At 49.6% G+C, this 22,613-nt stretch overlaps 1 protein-coding gene across 1 annotated transcript in view; it reads left to right on the plus strand.

The window, feature by feature from the left end:
• Positions 1-22,613, plus strand: part of LOC144172818 (uncharacterized) — a 35,629-nt gene that overhangs the window by 572 nt on the left and 12,444 nt on the right. The window contains exon 2 of the mRNA XM_077701446.1: positions 19,035-20,329. Within this exon, the coding sequence (XP_077557572.1) occupies positions 19,035-20,329 (1,295 nt within the window). The remainder of the gene's footprint in view (positions 1-19,034; positions 20,330-22,613) is intronic.

Here is a 22,613-nt window from a genome sequence, read left to right on the forward strand (position 1 = left end):
ATAGCGTTATCAGGTGTCGTGCAGCAGTACCTTAGACACGCGGCTATGTCGATGAGCGAGGCAATGTGCGCGCGTTCAAACCTGCTGTGTAGGCTGAAAGGATTGGTTAATCGCCTGGATGGTAATGAGGATAAAACGCGCTTTGCTCGTGCTCTAGCTGCTTCTTTGACATTAGTACGCTGAAATTACTTATGTAACCTACAGCGAAGCTTATGCCTACAGCGAACCTTTCTATGTCGGAGGCTACAGTCAATTCACCACGTCCGCCTTCGTATGCTGGAATCACCGAGATGTTTTCTCGTATTCCTGAGGATCCTTGTTTTAATCCGCCCTGAACAAAATGTCATTTTATTTTCAAGTGATAAATTCGGGTATTTTTAGGAGCTTCCCCAAGAAAACTTCCTTCGTTTCAATTGTTCATTTGCCTGTTTCTTATTTTTTGAGCAGTTGTCTTTTCTCTATGCCATGGACGCCGAACTTATACAGGTTACTAATGCTTCGGATTCAACAAGCGCTTTTAAAATGGCGTCGAATACAGGCGAGATGAAACGCAAACCAACATTAGCAGGCTTTCTACTGCGTAAAAATGGAACACAGCGAAGCTGAATTCATTGTGGGTTTTCGAGTATCCGGTGCTTGCCTGCGCACTTCTTCAAACCGAACATAGACGATCCTTCAATTCCGCTCTTTTTCCTCCCATTTAACTAGCTTGGCGTCTCTGCCCGCTTAGCAGTAAATGTCATCGAAAGAGGACAGCCTTTTGCTGTCTCTGCAGAGTAAATCCATTCAAAGAAAACAAAAGACCCTTCTCAAGCGGCAACAAGATACGTGAAAGCTTGCGGAAAACCTTATTGAAGTGTAATGAGATAGAGGACTGTGGTGGTGTGCGCATCGATGATGGCTTCGACGACGATGAATTTAACGACTTAACGTGGGCAATCGCCCTCTCTGGATATGTGCCCTGTAAGAATGTCCTCACAAGAATAGCCGGCGGATTAACAGAAGAAAAAAGTCATGTCGGAAGAAGAGGACGAGGTCACGGCCGGTGACGCAAGAGGATGGATTCGGAGGAGCAAGGCTTCTTAGGGCTGCCCGCAAGACGCGGTAGCCATGGTTCCCCGAGGCCGTCGTTGAAGACACCTGGAAAAACTGCCTGGCTTTCATGCCTGCTGAGTCCACTAGCCGGCCGTCGACAGCCACGCATTGAATCGCCGGCATCGACTGTGTGACGTGGCGTTCGACCTACCGACCTACCAACAGCCGGCGACAAGCTGGGCATGCCAACGCCTCAGCATTCAGTGAGCCTCAACACGTCAGACGCTTTATCTATGACGGGGAGATTCCTAGGCTGAAGTGCGTACTTTTACTATTTCTTGGTTGCCCATAGAGAACTTTGCATCTTTAGGAGAGTAGTATCTCAATCTTCTCGTCACTGTAACGTCCGTTTCGTTAACTCGTCTTGTCTCGAATAATATTCGTCTTAAGCTCCTGCGGTCGTTTCTGCGGCGTGAATCTCGAGATCCGGCCACCAATAGTACCAGAAGAGGAAGGGTGTGAGGGAGAGGAGGGAGAGACAAAGCACGCGTTAACGAATATTGGCGTTTGTCGCTATTTGCAGCGAAACAAGCGGATGCCCTGCGGTTTTTTTCTTTCCGTGATGAAGAAACGGCTTTCAGTGGGCGAGTAAATGCCAGCACTCAACAAAATTATAGTAAAAGGATAGTAACGGGCTGTGTTTATTAACTCCTTAAGACCTTTACTACACACAGAATGGTAGGTAAGTCCTGCCACTAAGCATGGAACCTAAAGGCAATCGTTACTAGTCTAGACCGTGCACTTAGTAACGGCTGCTTCTTTGATGCTATTCGCTGAGAGTAACGAATTTCCTTGACTCAATGAACATAATACATACAGCACTTTTCCAACTCGAGTTCAAGATTAAAAGTTTTTGCAAATTCACATGCTGACGTATATTTTCACAATAAAATGCATAATCGTAAAATTATCACTAAAATTTTTAATTTTGGCGACAAGCCCCCTATCTATATGAGATTACTTTCCCCTACTGGCTATAAAAGCAAGAACAGTGGGTGTATTTTAAAAAAAGTACTTTATACTCACTCTGCTTGTGGAGCCCGTCATTTTTCTTGCTCAATTTATGTGTTGTCTTTCAATGTTATAAGTGCGTATTGAATGAACCTATGTCGAACTGGGCGCTGAGATTATCCAGGTGAACGCCGCCTGTATAAACATTGCCTAACGCGTGAGCGAAAAATGGCCAAACAGCCACTCTCCTGTTGCGCTCTCCAACCCTTCCCCGCTCCGTAGCCTTCCAGCGTGCTTTCGTGTCCGCCAGCCAGCGCCGCTTCTCGGAAACTATGCAATATAGTGAAAAGTTTGTTTAGCGTTCCCGAGGCGGCGCTCCTACGCCTTCTTGTTTTTCACCATGCCTGTCTGTCTTGGTCTGTCACTGATAAAACTTCCGTTGTCACAAAGCAAAATCCCTTGCGCTGCCGCAGCCTGATGCCGGCTTTGCGCGCTTATCTACTCGGATCACAGGCCCTGAAATTTTCTGAGTGGGGCATCCCACCTCTATCCCCTCCGCATTTAGGTATTGTTTTGACCCCGCTGTTCGCACTCCGCATCGGTACGCACTTCTAAAATTGAGGACTGTATTGTAGAAGCGGCCGGACAGTGTGGCGGGATCCCAGCTGCTTATCCTTTTGTTTCCTATAATTTTCTGAAGTTTACAAGCACGTGATATTATTGGAAAGTAATCGTAGAAGTGAGCGCCTGAAAAAAAACGTGCACGCAAGTTTTTCTTCTCTAAATACTCCAAAAAGAAACATATCAGTAAAATAATGGCTGCCCCATCCGAAAATATCGTTCTTCTGTTAGCTATATGTCCACCCGACAATCAGTATGTTCTTACACTTTTTGAGTCTGCCTCCATCTTTATCCTTGGAAAAATGCAGCAAGTATGAAGCGAGCGACACGTTGAACAAGATCCCCAGTGCGCCACAGAACTAGCACCCCATCGCGGCTAAGATGTAAGCGAAACGGCCCTTGAAGCCCAACAGGCAAGCTGACAGACACACGTCGTAGAAGTGGGTGCAGCGTTCGCAACTCGCGAGCAGTGACGTCAGGCGAGAAGTCCGCCGGCACGCGCCACATAGCGGATCAGTGCCTGAACTAAGCGTCCCTACCCCTCCCATTGAAAAGCGCGCGACGCGTCAGGCAATGTTAATACAGGCGGCGTTGTCCAGATTGTCACGCATAGTTTTTTGCTATGTTAACCATGGCCAGTTATTTAAAGCACTGAGTAGCTAGTGTATTATGTGACAAGTAACTGGGTTGTGTTCTAATAGTAAGCTCCGCGACCTTTTTTTTTTTGTGACGGTTCCTTTTCAAATCCCATAATATATGTTAGACCCCTTGGTATATCGAACTGATTTTTTGCAGGCAAGGCTAATATACAAATTTACCAGAGGCGAGAAGAATTTATTTTAATTACACATCTAAGAAGGGGAACAGTCCTAAGAGGGAATTTTAACACTGTAAAGCCTGATATTTACAGATATAAGAAAATCCGTTCGCCAAGACAGTAAAAAAAGTATTTTTTCTCCATTGAGATACCCCTATATTTTATAAAACTGGTCAGTTGTCCAACTTGTTTTTGGTTATGTAAGTAACGTAAACGAATGCCCAAAAGCTTTTCGGAGGATTTTCTCCCAACCAATTCGCGTTGGGGCTAATTAATTATGGGGAAGGATAAGCTACTTGTTTTGAGAGCTTCCAAAATATTTTATTGTGAAGCAGCACACCTCAACCAGCCAAGGAAATTTAAGTGTCTGCGCCACCAGAAAACTCTCAGGCTAAATAATTGAACTTTGCAGCGCCGCCAGGAATCGAACCTATTCCCGAATAGAGTAACGGACCGACAGCCCGTCGTCTTAGCGAGTTAGCCCGCCAACTTTTTATTCTTTATTGCCTTACTTTGACCCAGCACTGCACCATCAAACAAAACAATAACAATAAAACTGCTAGCCAAAAACCAGGGGACGATGTTTCAGCCTTCAACCCAGCGCCCGGGCTGCTTCCGGTACTAGCGCCACATCCTCCCCTGGTGAGCCTGGGAAAACATTACGGTTTAGTAATTGCCATAGAAACGCCGCCGGCATCTGGAGCTTAAAGGCGTAATAATTGTCATGGTCGTGTGAATATCGTGTGAATATGGTCCATTGTTGAATAACCTTTACGGAACCCTGCTTGTTCTTTAGGTTGGCTGAAATCTAAGGTTGCAGAGATTCGGTTAGCGATTACCTTGTTAAATACCTTGTAGACGACTGACAGTAAGCTGATCGGCCTGTAATTTTTCAAATCCTTCATGCCGCCTTCACACCTTCACACGATCGCCTTCATATTCACACGATCAATCAGGTGATAGAGAAGTGCGCTGAGTATACTGAACCCCTATTTATAGCCTTCATAGATTATGAGAAAGCATTTGACTAGGTCGAAACCCTAGCAGTCATTCAGGCATTACGGAACCAGGGGGTAGAGGAGCATTATGTAAGAGTACTAGAGGATATCTACAATGGGTCTACAGCTACCATCATCCTCCATAGGGAGAGCAGTAAAATACCAATAAGGAAGGGTGTCAGACAAGGAGACACAATCTCTCCAATGTTATTCACAGCATGCTTACAAGAAGTATTCAGAACGTAAGATTGGGAACAGGTGGGAGTAAGGGTTAATGGAGAATACCTCAGTAACCTCACATTTGCTGATGACGTTGCCTTGCTAAGTAATTCGGGGGACGAATTGCAAAGCATGCTTTCCGCACTTACCTCAGTAACCTCAGATTTGCTGATGACGTTGCCTTACTAAGTAATTCGGGGGACGAATTGCAAAGCATGCTTTCCGCACTGGGCGAACAGAGTAGAACCGTGGGCCTGAAAATTAATATGCAGAAAACTAAAGTAATGATCAATAACCTCGGGACAGCACAGCAGTTTGAGATAGGTGGCGAGGTAGTGGAAGTGGTAAGCGAATATATCTACTTAGGCCAAGTTGTGACCGCAAATCCCAACCACGAGGCAGAGATAATTAGAAGGATCAGAATGGGGTGGGGTGCATATGGCAGACATTCTCAGATAATTAGTAGCAGCCTACCATTCTCGCTGAAGAAGAAAGTGTATGACAGCTCCATCTTACCGGTACTCACCCACGGTGCAAAAGCCTGGAGGTTCACTAAGAGGTTTCAACCTAAATTGAGAACGACTCAGCAGGCAATGGAGCGGAAGATGATAGGTGTAACATTAAGGGACAAGAAGAGAGCGGAGTGGGTCAGGGAGCAAACTGGTGTTAAAGACATATTAGTAGAAATTAAGAAGAATAAATGGACGTGTGCAGGGCATGTAATGCGAAGGCAAGATAACCGCTGGTCATTAAGGGTAACAGAGTGGATCCCTAGAGAAGGCAAGTGCTGCAGGGGGCGGCAGAATGTTAGATGGGCAGATGAGATCAAGAAGTTTGCGGGGATAAATGGGTCACAGTTGGCACAGGACCGAGGTAATTGGAGAATAATGGGAGAGGCCTTTGCCCTGCAGTGATCGTAGATAAGCTGGTGATGATGATGATGATGATGATGATGATGATGATGATGATGATGATGATGATGATGATGATGATGACGACGAATTGTCATCGCAACACAGCGGGGAGGCGGATTCTGGGGAGGGGTGTTAATAGAAAGTTTGGCACTCCGTATGCTCCATGTTGAACGTGCTTACCGTGTTGACCAAGACCCGTCTGGGCCTTTGCGCATTCGCCGCGGTAGCGTGAGGGCAGGGCTGGCCCTCGTCATGCCCGTGCATTCGTCAAGGTGGGTGTGCCTCTTCGCCCTTCCCGCGTGCGCAGGCGCAGTCGGGTCCCGCTCAACACGGCAACTACGCAAACGACGGAACAGACGGACTGCTAAAACTCTCTATTGCTTTCGACCCCTCGTTTCTCCCTGTCACTATGGTGCTGGCCCCACGCCCTTCGCGGCACCCGCTAGGCCTGCGGCTGACACCGGCGCGCAGCCATGCAGACTTACGCTGCTCGCCCAGTAAAGCCCATTCCACATGGTGCTTTTTCGCCTGCGAATTCGGTGGAACGAACATTCGCTCTTGTGAAGTTCGCAATGCCTAGAAATATCGTCTACATGGGGCCTGCGAACGTCCCGATTTTCGCACTTCAGAAACACATTGTGTGCAGACCGTATTAGGTCTCTCACGATCAAAGGTTGTTGTGATGTTAAAAAATACGTTTTTTGTACTTTCTGGGGCAGTTATTTCATGTTTTTTTGCAGTAGATATGAGTTTATTAGCGGTTTCGTTTAACAATTAGCAATTATTTTTCGATATACGCACACATAGCAGAGAAGACAAACACAGCAAGCAACCCTGGGTTCACTTGTTGCGCGTGCATAGCGCGTTTTGGTTTACCTCGGACGGGACGTCTTCGGTTCTTATGTACTTCACCGAACTGCTGTGATGTCCGCGGCATGCGCGGACATCACGGCACGCGACACGCGACGTGTGAAACGGCACGCGACGTGTGAACTCACGTACGTTTGTTTTGGTGCGGCCGCGCTTACGCCACGCGTATGCAAGCAGCGCCATCTGGTTGCTAAGCGTGCAAATGGTGATGCCGTGACGTGGCCGTGACGTTCACCAAGTTGTGTTCCGGCCCACCAACTTCCGGCCCCTCTACCGCCTCTACGCTGCACGAGCGGTGTTCGCCGGGGATGCTCGATCGTTCCAAACATTTGGCACTTTGCCGCAGCAACGACAAAAGGTCGTTTTGCCACACGAGCGGCGCCGCATCTGCGAAATCACAGGGAAAATCGCACCGTGTAGAACGGGCTTAAGACGGCAGCGGATATCGCACTTCTTCATTCATGTTACGAAAATGCGACCGAGCACAAATGCAGTGCGCGGCCATAAGCACTGATGTACGACACGACATACCAAAAGTTCACATCAAACACGGTACGCCTAGTCGTACAGCTCTTAGCATGACACCAGTGCTGTCATAAGTGTCTCGCCTTTTGCTAACACGAAGATAAATCACTTCTAGTTGCGATTCGTTCCTGTCTATGGGGCATCCCCTCTTCTCTGGGCTTGAGAACACTCGCACAAAATTTCTACTACGCTACGGCGCGCGCAAACCCCGCAGTTTCCTTAGCGCAACGCTGTTGCTCGGGCAGCAGTGGCAACCGTTATCCCGTTGTCGCGCATGCGCACCTCCATTCGCCCCAGGAAGAGGCAGAGATGGAAAAACACTGGGAGGAAGTGTTTTGCATGCTCTGCGTTGTTGCGACTTGGAGCGGGTAAATCAAACGAATTAGTTAAAGGTAACCTCGGATTCACACAAGCCCTAGTCTTCAGTTGAGCTTCACGGCATACGAACGAGTTGCTCGCCTTTCTCTAGAGGATGCAAAAAGACTTCTTGTTGCGTTATTTCCTGGTGTTCTTGGCGTCTCTTTTTCTGCACCGTAGTGTCCGAGAAAGAACGCACGAGAAACCTTCCACAACATGAGACGCACGCGTTCGCTATGCCTTACAGCACCGGATGCACCGGCAACAGTTATCGCCATAGAAGATGGTTATCAAGCATGCGCGCCCCCAGACACACCGGGGAGAGGAGGAGAGAGAAAAAGTGACAGGAGTGTTTGCCTGGGCCGCTACGTTGAGAAGTGGAATAGTACAGCCGAAACTGAAAAGAGTAACATCGGCGTGCCTAAACCTTGCTAGCAGAAAGCGGCTAAAACTGCTTAAGCTTTGTCTGCCTCCCTGGCGGACAGCCACTTTGGAGGTACAGGCTGAGCCCTCCACACTTCAATCCTCAATCTCACGAAAGCTGAAAAATGTCCCTTAGAACGCTTTGCATCAACATCTCGATGCGTATAGCAACACGTGACTTCCAAATGTCATGCAGGGCCACAGCCATCACAATGTCATATGACACCCCGTCATCGCTCTCGATGGATATGAACCGGATGTCATGTGCATCCAGAGGAAAATCTTTCTTCAAGGTCCACTGAAGCAGTTCCCCGAAAAAAATTAGCAGCGGCTTAGCTTGGCTACGCCAGGATATACGACGGGTGAGCTAAGGTTCACCGGGTTATTCTTAGCATTCCTGACTGTCTCGGATTATCTTGATTATCATGCTTACTCTTGCTTCGATGACACACGCACACGGTATACACATTATGTGACACATGTACATTTATCAAGTGGCTCCGGCGCAGCGTCACCAATCACCCCGGAGCTAAGGTGGTTCCACAGGCGCACGCCGGTGTTGCTGCGATGCACGAGCCATCGGTACCACACCCGGCCACCCCTCGCATGATCACCAAATGGACCGCCGCCACGTGCGGAACAGAGGTCAGCGAAGACCCTGGGTGCGTGGGGTGTGTGAGAGACGTCGGGCAGCGACTAACTTTTTGTGCGCAGTGTGACGTCACTGCTCCTCGAGCATGCGCAGTACGACTCTCCAGGGGCCACGCAAAACTGCTCAACCTCGGGCAGTGTAACTCACGCTACAAAAAACAAAAAAAACCATCCGAACACTCTAGGAACACGCGTTCAACAGTTTATGGTTTTTTCACACAGGAAGCAGTCAACACCCCATGGGAGGTATAGACACTTCTTTTTTTCCAAGTTTTCACGGGTAAGACGACCGCGCGAAGTTTGAAGACAACGTCTTCACCCGCGGCGGAACCGCCATTTTTTTAGCTCTTTTCAGAACATCTTGTCCAGAAAATCTTGTGCACAGATACCCTGATCTGTGCAGCAAAACAGTCAATACCCTCTCAGCAAGGTCGTGATACAATCTTTTCCGCGTGATGCTAGACAAGTTCTCTAGCGTGACGCAGGCGCGTAATAACTTGGTGGCCTGTACCACCTTACTGAAATAACCTCTATGTTCTACAACATAAAAACACGCAGGCGCAACTACAAAGTCAGGAAGTGCCGTAGACAACTTCATCGGACGGGAAGTCCGTAGAAAAGGACCTTTTACTTCACAAAGAAAAAAAAACGATTAACCGCTTATTGCAGTAATACATTGGTTAAATAAAAAACCCGAGACGCACTCGCCGAAACAGGTGCACCCAGCTCGTCTTCTCCCATGTAATTCCCAAATAAACACTGCACATATGCGGTCCAGATTCTGTACATTTGTACGCGACCAGTGCACTACTAGGAGCACGTACCATAATTTACTCATTAAAAACAAATTACGCACTGCCGCCCTCGCAAATATTGAAATAGCAGTGCCTTTCAATTTCTCGGTTCTTTTGCGCAGTTCAACAGCCCGCCTGCGCCAATGAGGAGCACTGTCCGGATAATTTACAAACGCACTCCCAAGTATTTCGCTGGAATTGTCTGCCCACTGATGCACTAAACCACTCTTGGAGTACTACCCCGGTGGCCAAGCCAAATACTCAAACATTTTGCGAGTTTGCGCCACTGGCACTATACTTACGGAAAGGCTAACATATTTAGAGCAACACGTATGCTCCTCCTATCGACGCAAGAGCAATATCGTCAGCATAGGCAAGAACACGGATATCGAATTGCTCTGATCGAAAGCCACTGGTCTTTGACTTTTAATAATGATCAAACAAAATGCTTCAATATAGACACAGAAAAGCGACGGCGACAAGGGGCAACCAAACCTGACGCACTGAGCCTTGAACCGGGATGAGTTTGCCGATTGTTTTGCTGGCAATAAGCGCAGTCACGCCCCCGGTAGAGTCCATGCGCACACCTTCAAGAAGAGCGGACCCTACATTATCATGTTCTAACACGTCTAAAAGAAGTTTTGCGCGACACCTGATCAAACACCTTTGCCAGGTTGACTTTGAGCATGGCTAACGCACCCCGAATGCTGTCGCAACACTTTAAAACGCGTCTAGCTGTGTGAACATTGGTTACTATCGACATTTCTTTTATTCCGCATGTTTTTTCGGCCCCACAATATCTTCAGTGACAGCCTGCAGGCGGGAAGCCAGTACGTTTAATTGTAGTGCGAAAGACGAGCAAGTGGCGCGCAGCCACCTTGCGAGCACTAACGAACAACTGATTTGCTACCCGGCCACAACAGTCAGCATCGTCCTTGTGATTGGCGTATGCCCGCTCAAGAAGATTGACCACCTGGTTTGTACAGACGACGACGAGGCAACCAGGTCAGCCACTGCAGCGGCATCGTCATCGGCATGAAGCTCGTGGAGTGCTCGAGACATTCTGCCGGCTGGGCCACCGATCCGTTTGCCACTTCTGAGTGCCCATCCTTCCTTCCGCTGTCAAGGCAATAAACCCGCCTTACAATTTGGTGGAGTGTGCGGATTCCGTCCTCGTCCTGCTCTTCAGCTTCCCCCCGCAAGTGTTCCCGCAAGCCTGGAGCTCTGGAGTCGCACCCTGCCCTCTACCGCTGAGTCAGCCATGACTACTAACGCCCGAAACACGACGCCGCCTTCGCCATCGGCTGTCATCTGCTCCGGGGTGATCCGTGAGCGTGAGCCGGCGATGTTCACTGGCGCAGACGACCAGGACGTCGAAGAATGGCTCTCGTCTTATGAGAGGGTAAGCGCACACAATAAGTGGGACGATGTCATGAAGCTGAATAACGTCAGTTTCTCCTTGAGGGGACTTGCCGAAAAATGGTTTCTCAACCACCCATCTGATCGCGAAACCTGGGACGCATTCAAAACGAACTTTTAGGCGGTATGTGACCGGCCAGCGGTTCGCAAGCTTCGCGCGGAGCAGCTTTTGAGAGAGCGAGCTCAAGCGGCCGGCGAGAACTTTTCCAGCTACATCGAGGATGTGGTCGACCTTTGCAGGCGCGTGGATCCTTCCATGCCTGACCAAGACACCATCAAGCATATACTCAAGGGAATAGATGAGGACGCGTTCCAGATGCTGCTGGCGAAAAACCCTCAGAGCGTCCGAGACGGCATCAGCTTGTTACAAAATTATCACGAGTTGCGCAGGCAGCGTCGCCTCACTCGTCGCTGCCCTTTGGAGCGTGAGGAGCCGCTCTGTGAGCTGGGAGTTGGTGAAAATCTGTCGCTACTGAACCGCTTCAAGGAGCTTTTTCGTGAAGAGGTGGCGCGGCACATCTCTCTCCTGCCTTGTACATCCCTGCCATCGTCACCGGTACCAGATCCTTGCTTGTCGTCGCCCCTTCGTCGAATTATTAGGGAAGAAGTAGCTGAAGCCCTACCGACCACGCCAGCTGCTCCGCAGCCGTTGCCTGTAGCGGCGCCGTTATACGCTGAAGTTGCGGCACGGCAAGCTCCGCCTACCGCTTACGTGCCTTTACGCCGCCCGCAGCCACCGCCTTACCTTCCTCCGGCTTTGCCGACACCTCCGGCTCCGCTCCACAGCAACCCATGGCGCACGCCCGATAACCGGCCGATATGCTATTTCTGTGGAGTTTCTGGTCACGTAGCGCGTTATTGCCGACGTCGAGTTACGCCGCCCGGAGACGCTTACCGGAGGCCAGTTTTTGCTGCTGACGTGTACACTTCTCCGCGTTCGTCCAACAATGCCCCTGTCGAGCCGCCCTATCGCTTGCCCCCTCGCGAAGCTCCCGATGCCCGTCGGTCGTTCTCCCCACGTCGTTGTTCCATTTCGCCGCTGCGCCGTCGTCCGAATGCCCAGGAGGAAAACTAATCGCCGCAGTTCCGGAGGCACGAACTGCGGCGCCGTCGAAATACCAAAGCCCTGGCCTGTCTGTTACGAATGCGATTGAAGTCGTTATTGATGGAATCACCACATACGCCCTTGTAGACACGGGAGCAGCCATCTCCGTTATAGCCGCCAAACTTTGCCGCAAATTACGAAAAGTGACGACCCCAATATGCGGTTTCCGTCTCCGCACAGCTACGGCGCATAACGTCGAGCCTTCAGCCGTTTGCACAAGCCGTGTCTTTGTACAAAACGCGATGTATGTAATCGAATTCGTCGTTCTTTCCTCGTGCTCCCACGACATTATCTTGGGGTGGGACTTCCTGTCGCGTCACCACGCTGTTATTGACTGTGCCCCTGCCGAGATCTTCCTATTTCCGCTGTGTGGTACTGCAGTGCACAATGTAACCACTACATTCAAGCTGTGCGCCGCAGAAGACTCCACAATCCCTCCAGCCTCTGCAGTTATTGTGCCGGTAATCTGTGATATGGTGTTAGACGCAACTGTTGTGTTTACCCCCTCTAATCTGTTTATGCGTCACCAGGGCGCCCCTCTCCCCTATGCCAATCTTGAAATCGAAAATGGTGCTAGCATGATCTCCATCTGCAATACCTCCTCTTCACCCTTAACCGTGCATCGTGGCGAGTCCCTTGGACGCGTCGAAGCTATTGACGCTCGCCTCATAAACGATTTCCCGGATGCATCCAACGTTCTGTCGCTCAGCTCGCTAAGCCCGCCTCTTCCCCGTGCATCTGATTCGGCCACCTTCGTTCACTCCGTAGACGACAACCTCGACTCTGTCCAGCGCAACCAGCTGCTCACTCTTCTTCACCGTTTCCGATCCACCTTCGACTGCCAGCGCACTTCCCTGGGCCGCACGCAGACAGTCACACATCGCATTGACACTGGCTCTCATCCACCTTTGAGGCAGCGACCATACCGCGTATCAGCCAAAGAACGTTCCGTGATCGAAGCGCACGTTGATGAAATGCTTCAGCGTGGTGTCATTAGGCCGTCTAACAGCCCGTGGGCTTCACCGGTCGTTCTTGTTGGCAAGAAAGATGGGTCTGTTCGCTTTTGTGTCGATTATCGGCGACTGAACAAGATCACCCGGAAAGATGTTTACCCGTTGCCACGCATCGACGACGCATTAGATTATCGGCAAGGCGCCGAGTTCTCTTCCTTAGACCTCCGCTCGGGTTACTGGCAGGTGCCGATGGCAGATGAAGACCGGCCTAAGACCGCGTTCGTTACTCCCGACGGGTTATACGAATTCAACGTGATGCCGTTCGGGTTATGTAATGCGCCTGCCACTTTTGAGCGCATGATGGACGACATTCTGCGTGGCCTCAAGTGGAAAACCTGTTTATGCTACTTAGATGACATCGTTGTATTTGCGCCTGATTTTGACACCCATCTCAGACGCCTGGAACAAGTCCTGCAGTGCCTTACCGACGCTGGGCTGCAGCTGAATGTTAAAAAGTCTCATTTTGCTGCCCGCAAACTGACAATTTTGGGCCATGTTGTTTCAAAGGACGGCGTTCTTCCCGACCCTGCTAAACTCCAAGCTGTTGCCGACTTCCCGAAACCGACTACCGTGAAAGCTCTGCGCAGTTTCGTCGGACTCTGTTCCTACTTCCGACGCTTCGTGCCCAACTTTGCGTCCGTCATTGCGCCTCTGACGAAGTTGCTCAGCGGAAGTCACGACTTGTTGACCTGGTCCCCTGATTGCGATGAAGCCTTTGTAACCCTACGCCGCTTACTTACGTCACCTCCCATTTTGCGTCATTTTGACCCTTCCGCGCCCACCGAGCTCCATACCGACGCAAGCGGTTTAGGTCTGGGAACAGTGCTTGCCCAAAGGAAGGCGGTATTCGACGAGTACGTCGTCGCATACGCGAGCCGCACTCTCACAAAGGCGGAATCTAATTACTCTGTCACAGAGAAAGAGTGTTTGGCCATCGTGTGGGCTATTTCAAAGTTCAGACCTTACCTCTACGGTCGAGCTTTCGATGTGGTCACAGACCACCATGCCCTTTGTTGGCTATCGTCGCTGAAGGATCCCTCCGGTCGCCTGGCACGCTGGTCTCTTCGCCTTCAGGAGTATGACATTAGAGTGATATATCGGTCTGGACGCAAGCACAGCGACGCAGATGCTTTATCTCGTTCACCTTTATTCATTAATGCGCCCGAGATTACAGCCATTGATTACACACAGGCATCTGAACCACTTTAGGACATGGCAGGGCAGCAACGCAAGGACCCTTGGGTATCTTCCATTTTTGACATGATTTCGAACCCTACGGAACGTTGCGCCTCGCGGGCACTGCGACGTCAGGCCGTGCATTTTTCCATTCGTGATGGGCTTCTGTATCGCAGGAATTACCTCCCCGAAGGCCGCAAGTGGTTGTTGGTGATCCCTCGTCACCTGCGCTCTACAATATGTGCTAATTTTCCCACGAATGCGCAATTCGCCCACGCAGGAGTCTTTAAGACCCACCAGCGGTTGAGGCTGCGCTACTTTTGGCGAGGAATGTATTCCTTTGTAACAAAGTTTATCAAATCATGCCGCGAATTCCAACGTCGCAAGTCTCCGCCGCAGTCACCAACCGCACCGTTACAGCCTTTGCCCTGCCCCGCGCGCCCTTTCGACCGGGTCGGGATAGACTTATACGGCCCTCTACCCCTGACTGCTGCCGGCAACCGTTGGGTTATTGTCGCCGTCGATTACCTTACGCGATACGCTGAGACTGCCGCGCTACCGGCTGCCACAGCGCGCGAAGTGGCAACCTTCATTTTGCACCATTTCATCCTGCGTCATGGCGCACCACCGGAACTTCTCAGTGACCGGGGCCGTGTCTTTTTGTCAGAAGTGGTCGAGGCTCTTCTCAAAGAATGCAACGTCACCCACCGCAGCACTACAGCCTACCATCCCCAGACTAATGGGTTGACGGAGAGATTTAACCGCACCCTTGGTGATATGCTCGCCAAGTGTGTGTCTGCTGACCACTCCGATTGGGATGCGATTCTCCCCTTCGTGACTTACACGTATACCACCGCGACGCAGACTACTACAGGGTTCTCGCCCTACTTCCTCCTCCATGGCCGTGAAGCATCCTGCCCTCTCGACACCATTCTACCCTACCGGCCCGACGCTTCCGAATACACGCCTGTTTCTCAACTATGCAGCCACGCTGAGGAGTGTCGTCAGCTTGCTCGCAGTTTTACCTCCGAAGACCAATTCCACCAAAAACATCGGCGTGACGGTGACAACCCACAAGTGACTTTCTCTCCCGGCTCCCTCGTATAGCTTTGGGTACCCTCCACTACACCTGGACTTTCTAGCAAGCTCCTTTCCAAGTTCCATGGATCGTACCGCGTACTCGAACGAACCTTCTCCGTTAATTACGTTGTGGAGCCGCTCACCCCGTCGCCTGACCTGCGCTGCCGCGGACGCGAAACGGTACACGTGCATCGCCTCAAGCCGTACTACGACCCTTCCGTCGTGACGTGCCCTTAGGTCGCCAGGGTGGCTCCCTTCGTCGTGGGGGTAATTGTAGTGCGAAAGACGAGCAAGTGGCGCGCAGCCACCTTGCGAGCACTAACGAACAACTGATTTGCTACGCGGCCACAACAGTCAGCATTGTCCTTGTGATTGGCGTATGCCCGCTCGAGGGGATTGACCACCTGGTTTGTACAGACGACGAGGCAACAAGGTCAGCCACTGCAGCGGCATCGTCATCGGCATGAAGCTCGTGGAGTGCTCGAGACATTCTGCCGGCTGGGCGACCGATCCGTTTGCCACTTCTCAGTGCCCCTCCTTCCTTGCGCTGTCAAGGCAATAAACCCGCTTTACAATTGGAACTTTGTAGTACACACTTGTCAGACTGATTGGGCGGTACCCTGGAGAGTTTTGCTTCGTCGTCGGATTGCGGAATGAAAATCTTGTGCGACTCCAGGAATGAAGGCGGGAGAGCCCATCATAATATGACTGTATGTACACTTTACACAATACTTGACTAACGCCATCCTAGAACGTTTTGTAGAAAACTGCCGTTATGCCATCGGGGCCCTTAGTCTTTCCGGGGTTCAGCTCGTTGATAGATTTTGTCACCTCTCAGCAATAATATCCCTTGCAATATATTCTTACATTTCTTTGTCCAAGCTTTGCAATAAGCGTAAAAACTCATCTTTAAATTTAGCCGCATCAACGCTATGACGCGCGAACAAGTTTTCGTATTGATCCCACAAGCTATGTCGAATGCTACCCTGGTCATTATTCACGACACTTTCATTCTCTATTACAGTTATCGCATTGCTTCGAACGCACCTTCTTTCTGAGCTTAAAAATCTTTTGGTGGGCGGTTCGCCGAGAAAAATACGTTGGACTCTTCTCGTGCGTACAAGCGCACCGCGATATCTTTCCTTATCAAGAGCTTCGAGCTGGGCTATAAAAATTTGAATATCTTTTTTCCGCGTGGTTTTTTTACCACTACATCCAGGGTACTTCATAACAAACCTTTATTTTGCCCTTCGTCGTGCTTTTTTGACGCACGATATCTCCAGCGCTATCCATTTATTTCTGCTTTAAAATGTTCCCGTTTAAGAATGTAGTCTGTGTCATTGGCACTTCAAAAATACTTTTGACCGCATGCTTCAACCGCTGCGACAAAAGCTGGTGTCGTTGCCTCCACGCTGCCGCTTTGCCTCGGCCCCGCCAGACCCGTCGCTCCCGAGCTCCATGTCCGTGAGTTGGCACGGACACTGCAGGAGTTGGCGTCGTCTTCTTCGTCCCCTTCGCCTGTCTGGGCGCCTTGGTACTGCTGTCCTGGCTCGAGGTGTCTTGTGGTGTTGGCGTCTTCGGCTGACCAAGCACCTCCTTTGGAGGAACGCTACGGTGAGGTTCGACACGACTGGTACCACCGGAGCAGGCTCTCTCACCTCCTAACCACTGGTCCCCGCTGCAATCTCCTCCGTGTCCGCCTCGTCTATGAGGTTTTTACGGAGCTCTTCGTCCCTCGCAGGTCCGGTGACAGTCGCGTACGACCTGACACTCCCACTGGCCTCGTGAACGAAGCATCGGCGCGACGAACACCGGGACACTTCGCACTCGCGACGGATGTGTCCCTTCATGTTGCAACGCAAGCACTGGGGAGCCCGGCATGCAACTACGGCGAGAGTCACGTCGCCCTCAACACGAAGCTCATGTAGCAAGTCGTCCACCGTCACACGTGCCGTTAACTTCACGGTGCCCGAACGCAACGTAGAACCTTTGTATTCGATGCCGTCGACCCGCCACGACTACCTGCTCTCCTCGCCGACGCGCCCGTGTACCGTAAGCGCAGCTCGGACGGCGTCGTCCGGCACGTTCCGCAAAAGCCAGTGAAGTTTCTGCGGGCTTCCTGGTTTAAAGGTGTCGACATCGAGGCAGCGCCATCCGCTGATGTGACGTAAACAGCCCAGACTTGACTCATGTGATACGTCCCCAATGCAAAAACATCGGGGAGCAGCGCCAGACGAGTCGAAGTACCACGAAAATCTTCCATGCGATTAGGACGCGCACGCATATCCACGTGAAGAAACACCATGTTCAAAACAGACTGTCCTGTAGGAAACTGCGGCAAAAGAACTTGACTCTTCGTCATGCTGAACGAAAATCCTGTTACCGCTGGCCGAAGTGCCCCCCCCCCCCCCCCAAACCCGCTTTTTTGGGCGGAGCATCACATTCTGCGTTCATGCGCTAGCGCAACCTGAAACAGAATCCCCCTTAGCTGCGCCCACACGAGGAGACAGGAAGACAGACGGTAGGCTTAACGAGCCCAGAGGTGGGTCTACAAGCCTCGCTCATTCGAAACCTTCGCGTGAAGTGCAAACTGCATAAAGTATGATCACGGCGTTCACATGGTTTGGATAACCGCCGAAGGGAATAGCGCCTGGGGAGGCCAGGATGGGGAGGGCGCTCTTTGGCGGTCGCGCATGAAACAAGAGGGGGAGGCAGTGAGAGAGATGACTCTAAAAGTACGCGTGCTGCCCTATGTTGCCGCCTTCGCCGGATGCTCCTCTCCGTTTTCTTTCTTCCGTCGCGGCTGCGTTCGGTCGGTTTTTGTTTCACTCATTGATGAGCCACGTGTGTCAATTCAAGTGACGTCGCAGGAGTAATTGTTGCGAGTCTTGTTTACAGTTTCGCAGTCCAACCAGCTTCAAAGCGTGAATTGGGGCCGAATTTTTTTAGCCTCTTAATTTATCCAATGATGTTCCTTTACAGAAAAAGCCCCGAACAAATGCCAATCACATTCTCACGATTTTGTTTCAGCACAAACGTAAAAATGGGGTAGGGTTCTAGAAATCACATAGCTAGTGAAGGAAACACGGAAAGGGTGTGATATCGTTGCCGACATTGCTGGGCCCCAAGGTTTTCAAAGATCGAGAGTACATTTCTGTTATTCGAGCGACAAGTGGCGCTCTATGTCCCAGCTTGCCTTGCGCCAGAAAACCCAGCCATCATAATCATACGTTCCTGTTATTCCGTGCGAACTAAACACAGGTCAATCTATACACTGCTCCTAAAGTGGGGGACTTTTTTCCGGTTAGACTAAGATCTACAAATTTTTCGCGAGATATATACTTTCGTGTGCGTATCGACTACTTGATTCAGCCATTGGGGGAGAGGGGGGAGCTAGGGGGGGGTGGTTTGGAGTTTTACAACAAAGGCACGAATTGTTCCTTCCAGAAATTTTTGATCACGTCACAGGCCAATTCATATTATATCAAACGGGATTTCGCTTCTAAATCGAACGTGCATCATCACGACAAACTAATCCTGAGGTTTGTTCCAAACAATGCGACATCCGACAATTCTGGGTTTAGTTGCAACTTGCACGCTCTCAAGTTTTCTCGTATCTCTTACACACCTGGGTATACTGCCACACCCGGAGTTCGACGGGTGCTCTGGCCCTGCAACATTCAGAATAACCGAGAACCTGGAAGCGCTGCGGGGTTTTCTTAAATATTCGTGCAGATCAAGTGCGCTCCGATTTTTAGGTTGATAATTCTGCACGTGTCTGCGTCTAATATCAAAGTGCGTGTGTACAATTTGTGTACCACGCGTTCACACTAGGCGTTATGAATCTTTCCTTATTTGTTACTATACATATTAACCTCAACACGGCGTTCAAAGCTTTGTTTATTTTTTAGTACGCACGAATTTCTCAGACCTGTAGCGAGTAACGTAATGGCGAAGGGAGCTTGAGACCTCGTGCCCTAACCATTTTCATCTTTCTCTGCTGCAGGTTCGATGCTGGAATCACCGCAATGGCTGCAATGTCGCCACGACTGCTGCGGACATTTCCAGACATTTTCACTATGAGTGCGGGCACCACTCGGCAAAGTGTCCCAAATGCTCTGCGGAAATCCTTGCCAACGACGTATGCGCACATCTGGAATCTCGCTGTGACGCCTCCAGGGAACCCAGTACAGCTTCCGTTCATGCGAGAACAAACGCTTCCGAAGACGAAGAAAGTCTCAGTGCGACAAGGTCCGACCTCTCCAATGGCTTTCAGCGGATACACAACACCATCTCAACGGCCATGTCGTCGATTCAAGCCGAGATGACAAAACTAGGCCGCAATATGGAAATCGCCGTCACGGCTACGACTCCTCGGAACGAAGAAGCGGATGAGAGAAGCTTTCAAACAAGGTTACTCCAAGATAGTCTAAGCCAAATGAGCACTCGCGAGGCCAAGCTAAAAGATCAGCTTGACGAGTTCACGCAGAATGCGTATGCTAAACAGGAGACGTTTTATAACAGCTTTGTGGAAAAAATTGAGGCCTTCAAGCAAAGTATAACCGACACGATTTCCTCAATAGACCAGAGTGAGCTCGCTACACAGTTCGCTGCTTTCAGGGAAGCAATGGGAGACCGACAGCGGGAAACTAACGCCGAGTTGGATCGACTTGCACAAGCTATTGATCGCCAAAACGATCGATTGGGGGAACTTATTCGAAGCACCAATGGCAGTCGAGAAACACGGGCGCGAAACTCTGCAGAATCTGCAGAGACGCACAGCAATAGTTTGGCGCAGGATGCGTCTAAGATTGCTTGGGCGCAAAGCAGCTCAGCTGAAGACCGCCAGAAGGCATTGGCTATCCTGCCTTCGATCATTCCAGCTGCCACAACGCAGACGTGGACGTTTGAGGAATATCGGTCGCTAAGGCAAAGAGCAGAATCCGAACACTACTCCAGGATTATGCTGGAGCCGGTGCACCTGAGAGGCTACTGCGTGTCTGCAGGCGTTTGTTTTGTTAATGTCGATAAAGTCATTTTGCTATTGAGACTCCACACAGGGAAACTGGATCGCTATCTCGAGTGGCCGTTCAATCTCCAAATCAGGTTGGGCATCCTTCACCCAGAGGCAAACCAGAAACTGGAGTACTGTTTGACACCAAGTAGAATTCCATATTATGAGGACCCCTTTTCTCGACCATTGGAAGCGAGCGACAGTTTCGTTATAACTGTGAGCCCATCTTTCAACACAGATGAACTGGAGGAATGGGGCTTCACCACGGACGGCCGAATGCTCCTCAGGTGAGGCCTCTCCCACCTCGAGTGAATTCTCCACTTCACTCACTGTTCGCTGGCTCATTCGCACATCCAGAGAGATGCTAGTGCCTTTTTTTCTTAGTCTATTCTTAGTTTATATACTGTTGCAATTTCACTTAGACGGGGTGGTTTTTTTCCGGAGGAGGGCTAACGAGTAATGCTTACAAGCGCGCGCATATTAATAGCAATAGTCATAACTCCCCAAAAAGCCCATTTTAGCGGAAGCACATTCTTCCCCTCTGAACAATATTGTCGAAACAAATCCCTCCTACAAGCACGATTGCGTTCTCTTCTGGTATACAAATATCTAGAATGAAGTAAGCAGTAAGGGTGCGACTAAAATTCTTAAATTTCCTGCATCAGTACTTCTCACAAAAAAACTTTGTATTCCCAGTTCTAAAAAAACGCATATACATTTTATGGTCAAACGATATTGAACCTGCAAATTCTCTTCAGTTGGGCTATACTGATAATTACGACCATCTTACGCAGGCACGTTGCAAATTTGTCCGTTTCGGCAAGATATAAAGCGTCGTAGAATGTTAGAAGCGTCGTAGAATATAAAGTTTCGTAGAAAGTCGTAGAAAACTTGCAAAACAATTTTTCCGCTCTCGTCCGACGTGCCATAATATTGTGGAGTTCTTTTAGTATCTAAATTATAAACATTTGGGCCTTGTTTCTACCCCCAAAAGCATTCAATACGAAACCACTCATTACGCAATGTCCTAGAACAAATAATGACCTACATTACCGCGATAATAGGGATTTAACGTGTTAGTCAATTAGGAATTTTTCGGCAAATGCTGCTCTTGAACGGTTTTTCGCTTTTACACTTATTTTATTCGTGTTTCTGTGGTTTTTTAAGTATTTTATGTTTCAGTCTTTTTTTTTACAAGGGATGCATAAGATTTATGTGTTTTTCTTTAACATTTCTATATCTTGTATTGCTGCGGTTTTCTATATTATATCCGACGAACAGCATCCATTTAAGCTGTTAATAAGGATACAATATGCTGGCTCCGCCAATTATGCATTTTTGTTGTAAATCAGGGCGTGACATTGTTGGTACGCACTCATAAATTTCTTTTTTTTTCGGGGACACTCAGTTATTTATTTTTATATTGTGGACGGTGAAAATTTTCACATTTTAGATTTCGTTGCGCTTCACTGTCATACTTTCTTCCAACGAAGCTGCATATGCCTAGGTTTCTACATATTCTACAATAAATCATCGTAGACAGGAAGTGTGTCGAACACAAGAGGTAGAGTTATGTGTTAGATTTGTGAAGGGATCAGTGTGACGTTTTTCTCCGTGTTTGCTGCGTCCTGCTTGGACGTTTTCCGAAGCGACATTTTCGACGGTGTGTTGTTTCCGATTAATACGTACATGGGGTGAAGGGTGTCGGTAGCATACATACGCAGCTATCCATTTCGCACTCACCGGTGACACGCGCGGTCTGCTGGCGCAGATTTAAGCATGGAATTCTAAGGCAGCTGCTTGAGTCGGTGTGTCACAATGAGATGCGCACGACGCGGAAGAAAAATGACAGCTTAGTGTTTGTCGCTGGAATAAAGCCTTGTGCTTCCAAGTTTCTTTTAGCCAATTAGCACGACGTATGCTCGATCGCCAATTAAACACAAGGCTGTTTTCTTTTCTGCGCTACTCAGGCGGATCCTAGCTTACCTGGTCACCCTCTTTCAAACAGTGCAAGGACACTGAGTTTTAATGCGCAGCACTTTGGCGGTCGCTGCTGTGGCTTGGCGGCGATAACTGCGTAGTAACCGAACAAGCGAAGACAAAGAAAACGGCGGAAGGAAGCGTGGCGATAGTGTGAAGAGAAGGCAGTGCGATGAGCCCGCACGAGACGCTCGTCTGCAGCGATTCTTAGTGAATGTGTGAGGGGACCGAGTGAGATACGCTCCTCGTTGCGTGGCTCATCCGAACCACGTGATATTTTCAGGGGGTTGAAATACAATTAACAACAACCTGCAACAGACGAGGGCGCACCGCCATTTGTTTGCCGGTCACGTGATCACTTCCTGAAATGCAGCAGCTAGGCGGCGTGACCGAGAAGACTGCACTTCGCCCTGCACCCGAGATTCGCTATAGCGAGTACTGTAATTCTCCGTAATTCTCAAAATTTATTTTGTTTTGTTGTAATGTAATTTCTTCTCTTTTTTTCAATTTTCTTAAATTTCGCGCTTATAACGAATGAATGATTAAATGTGAAATTCGTTTCTGTGCGAATGCATACCGTTCCACCGCCGA

The sequence above is a fragment of the Haemaphysalis longicornis genome, unplaced genomic scaffold, assembly GCF_048455015.1.
Source record: "Haemaphysalis longicornis isolate Haplotype H1 unplaced genomic scaffold, Haemaphysalis longicornis Haplotype H1 scaffold_26, whole genome shotgun sequence".
In the NCBI taxonomy this organism is placed as follows: Eukaryota; Metazoa; Arthropoda; class Arachnida; order Ixodida; family Ixodidae; genus Haemaphysalis; species Haemaphysalis longicornis.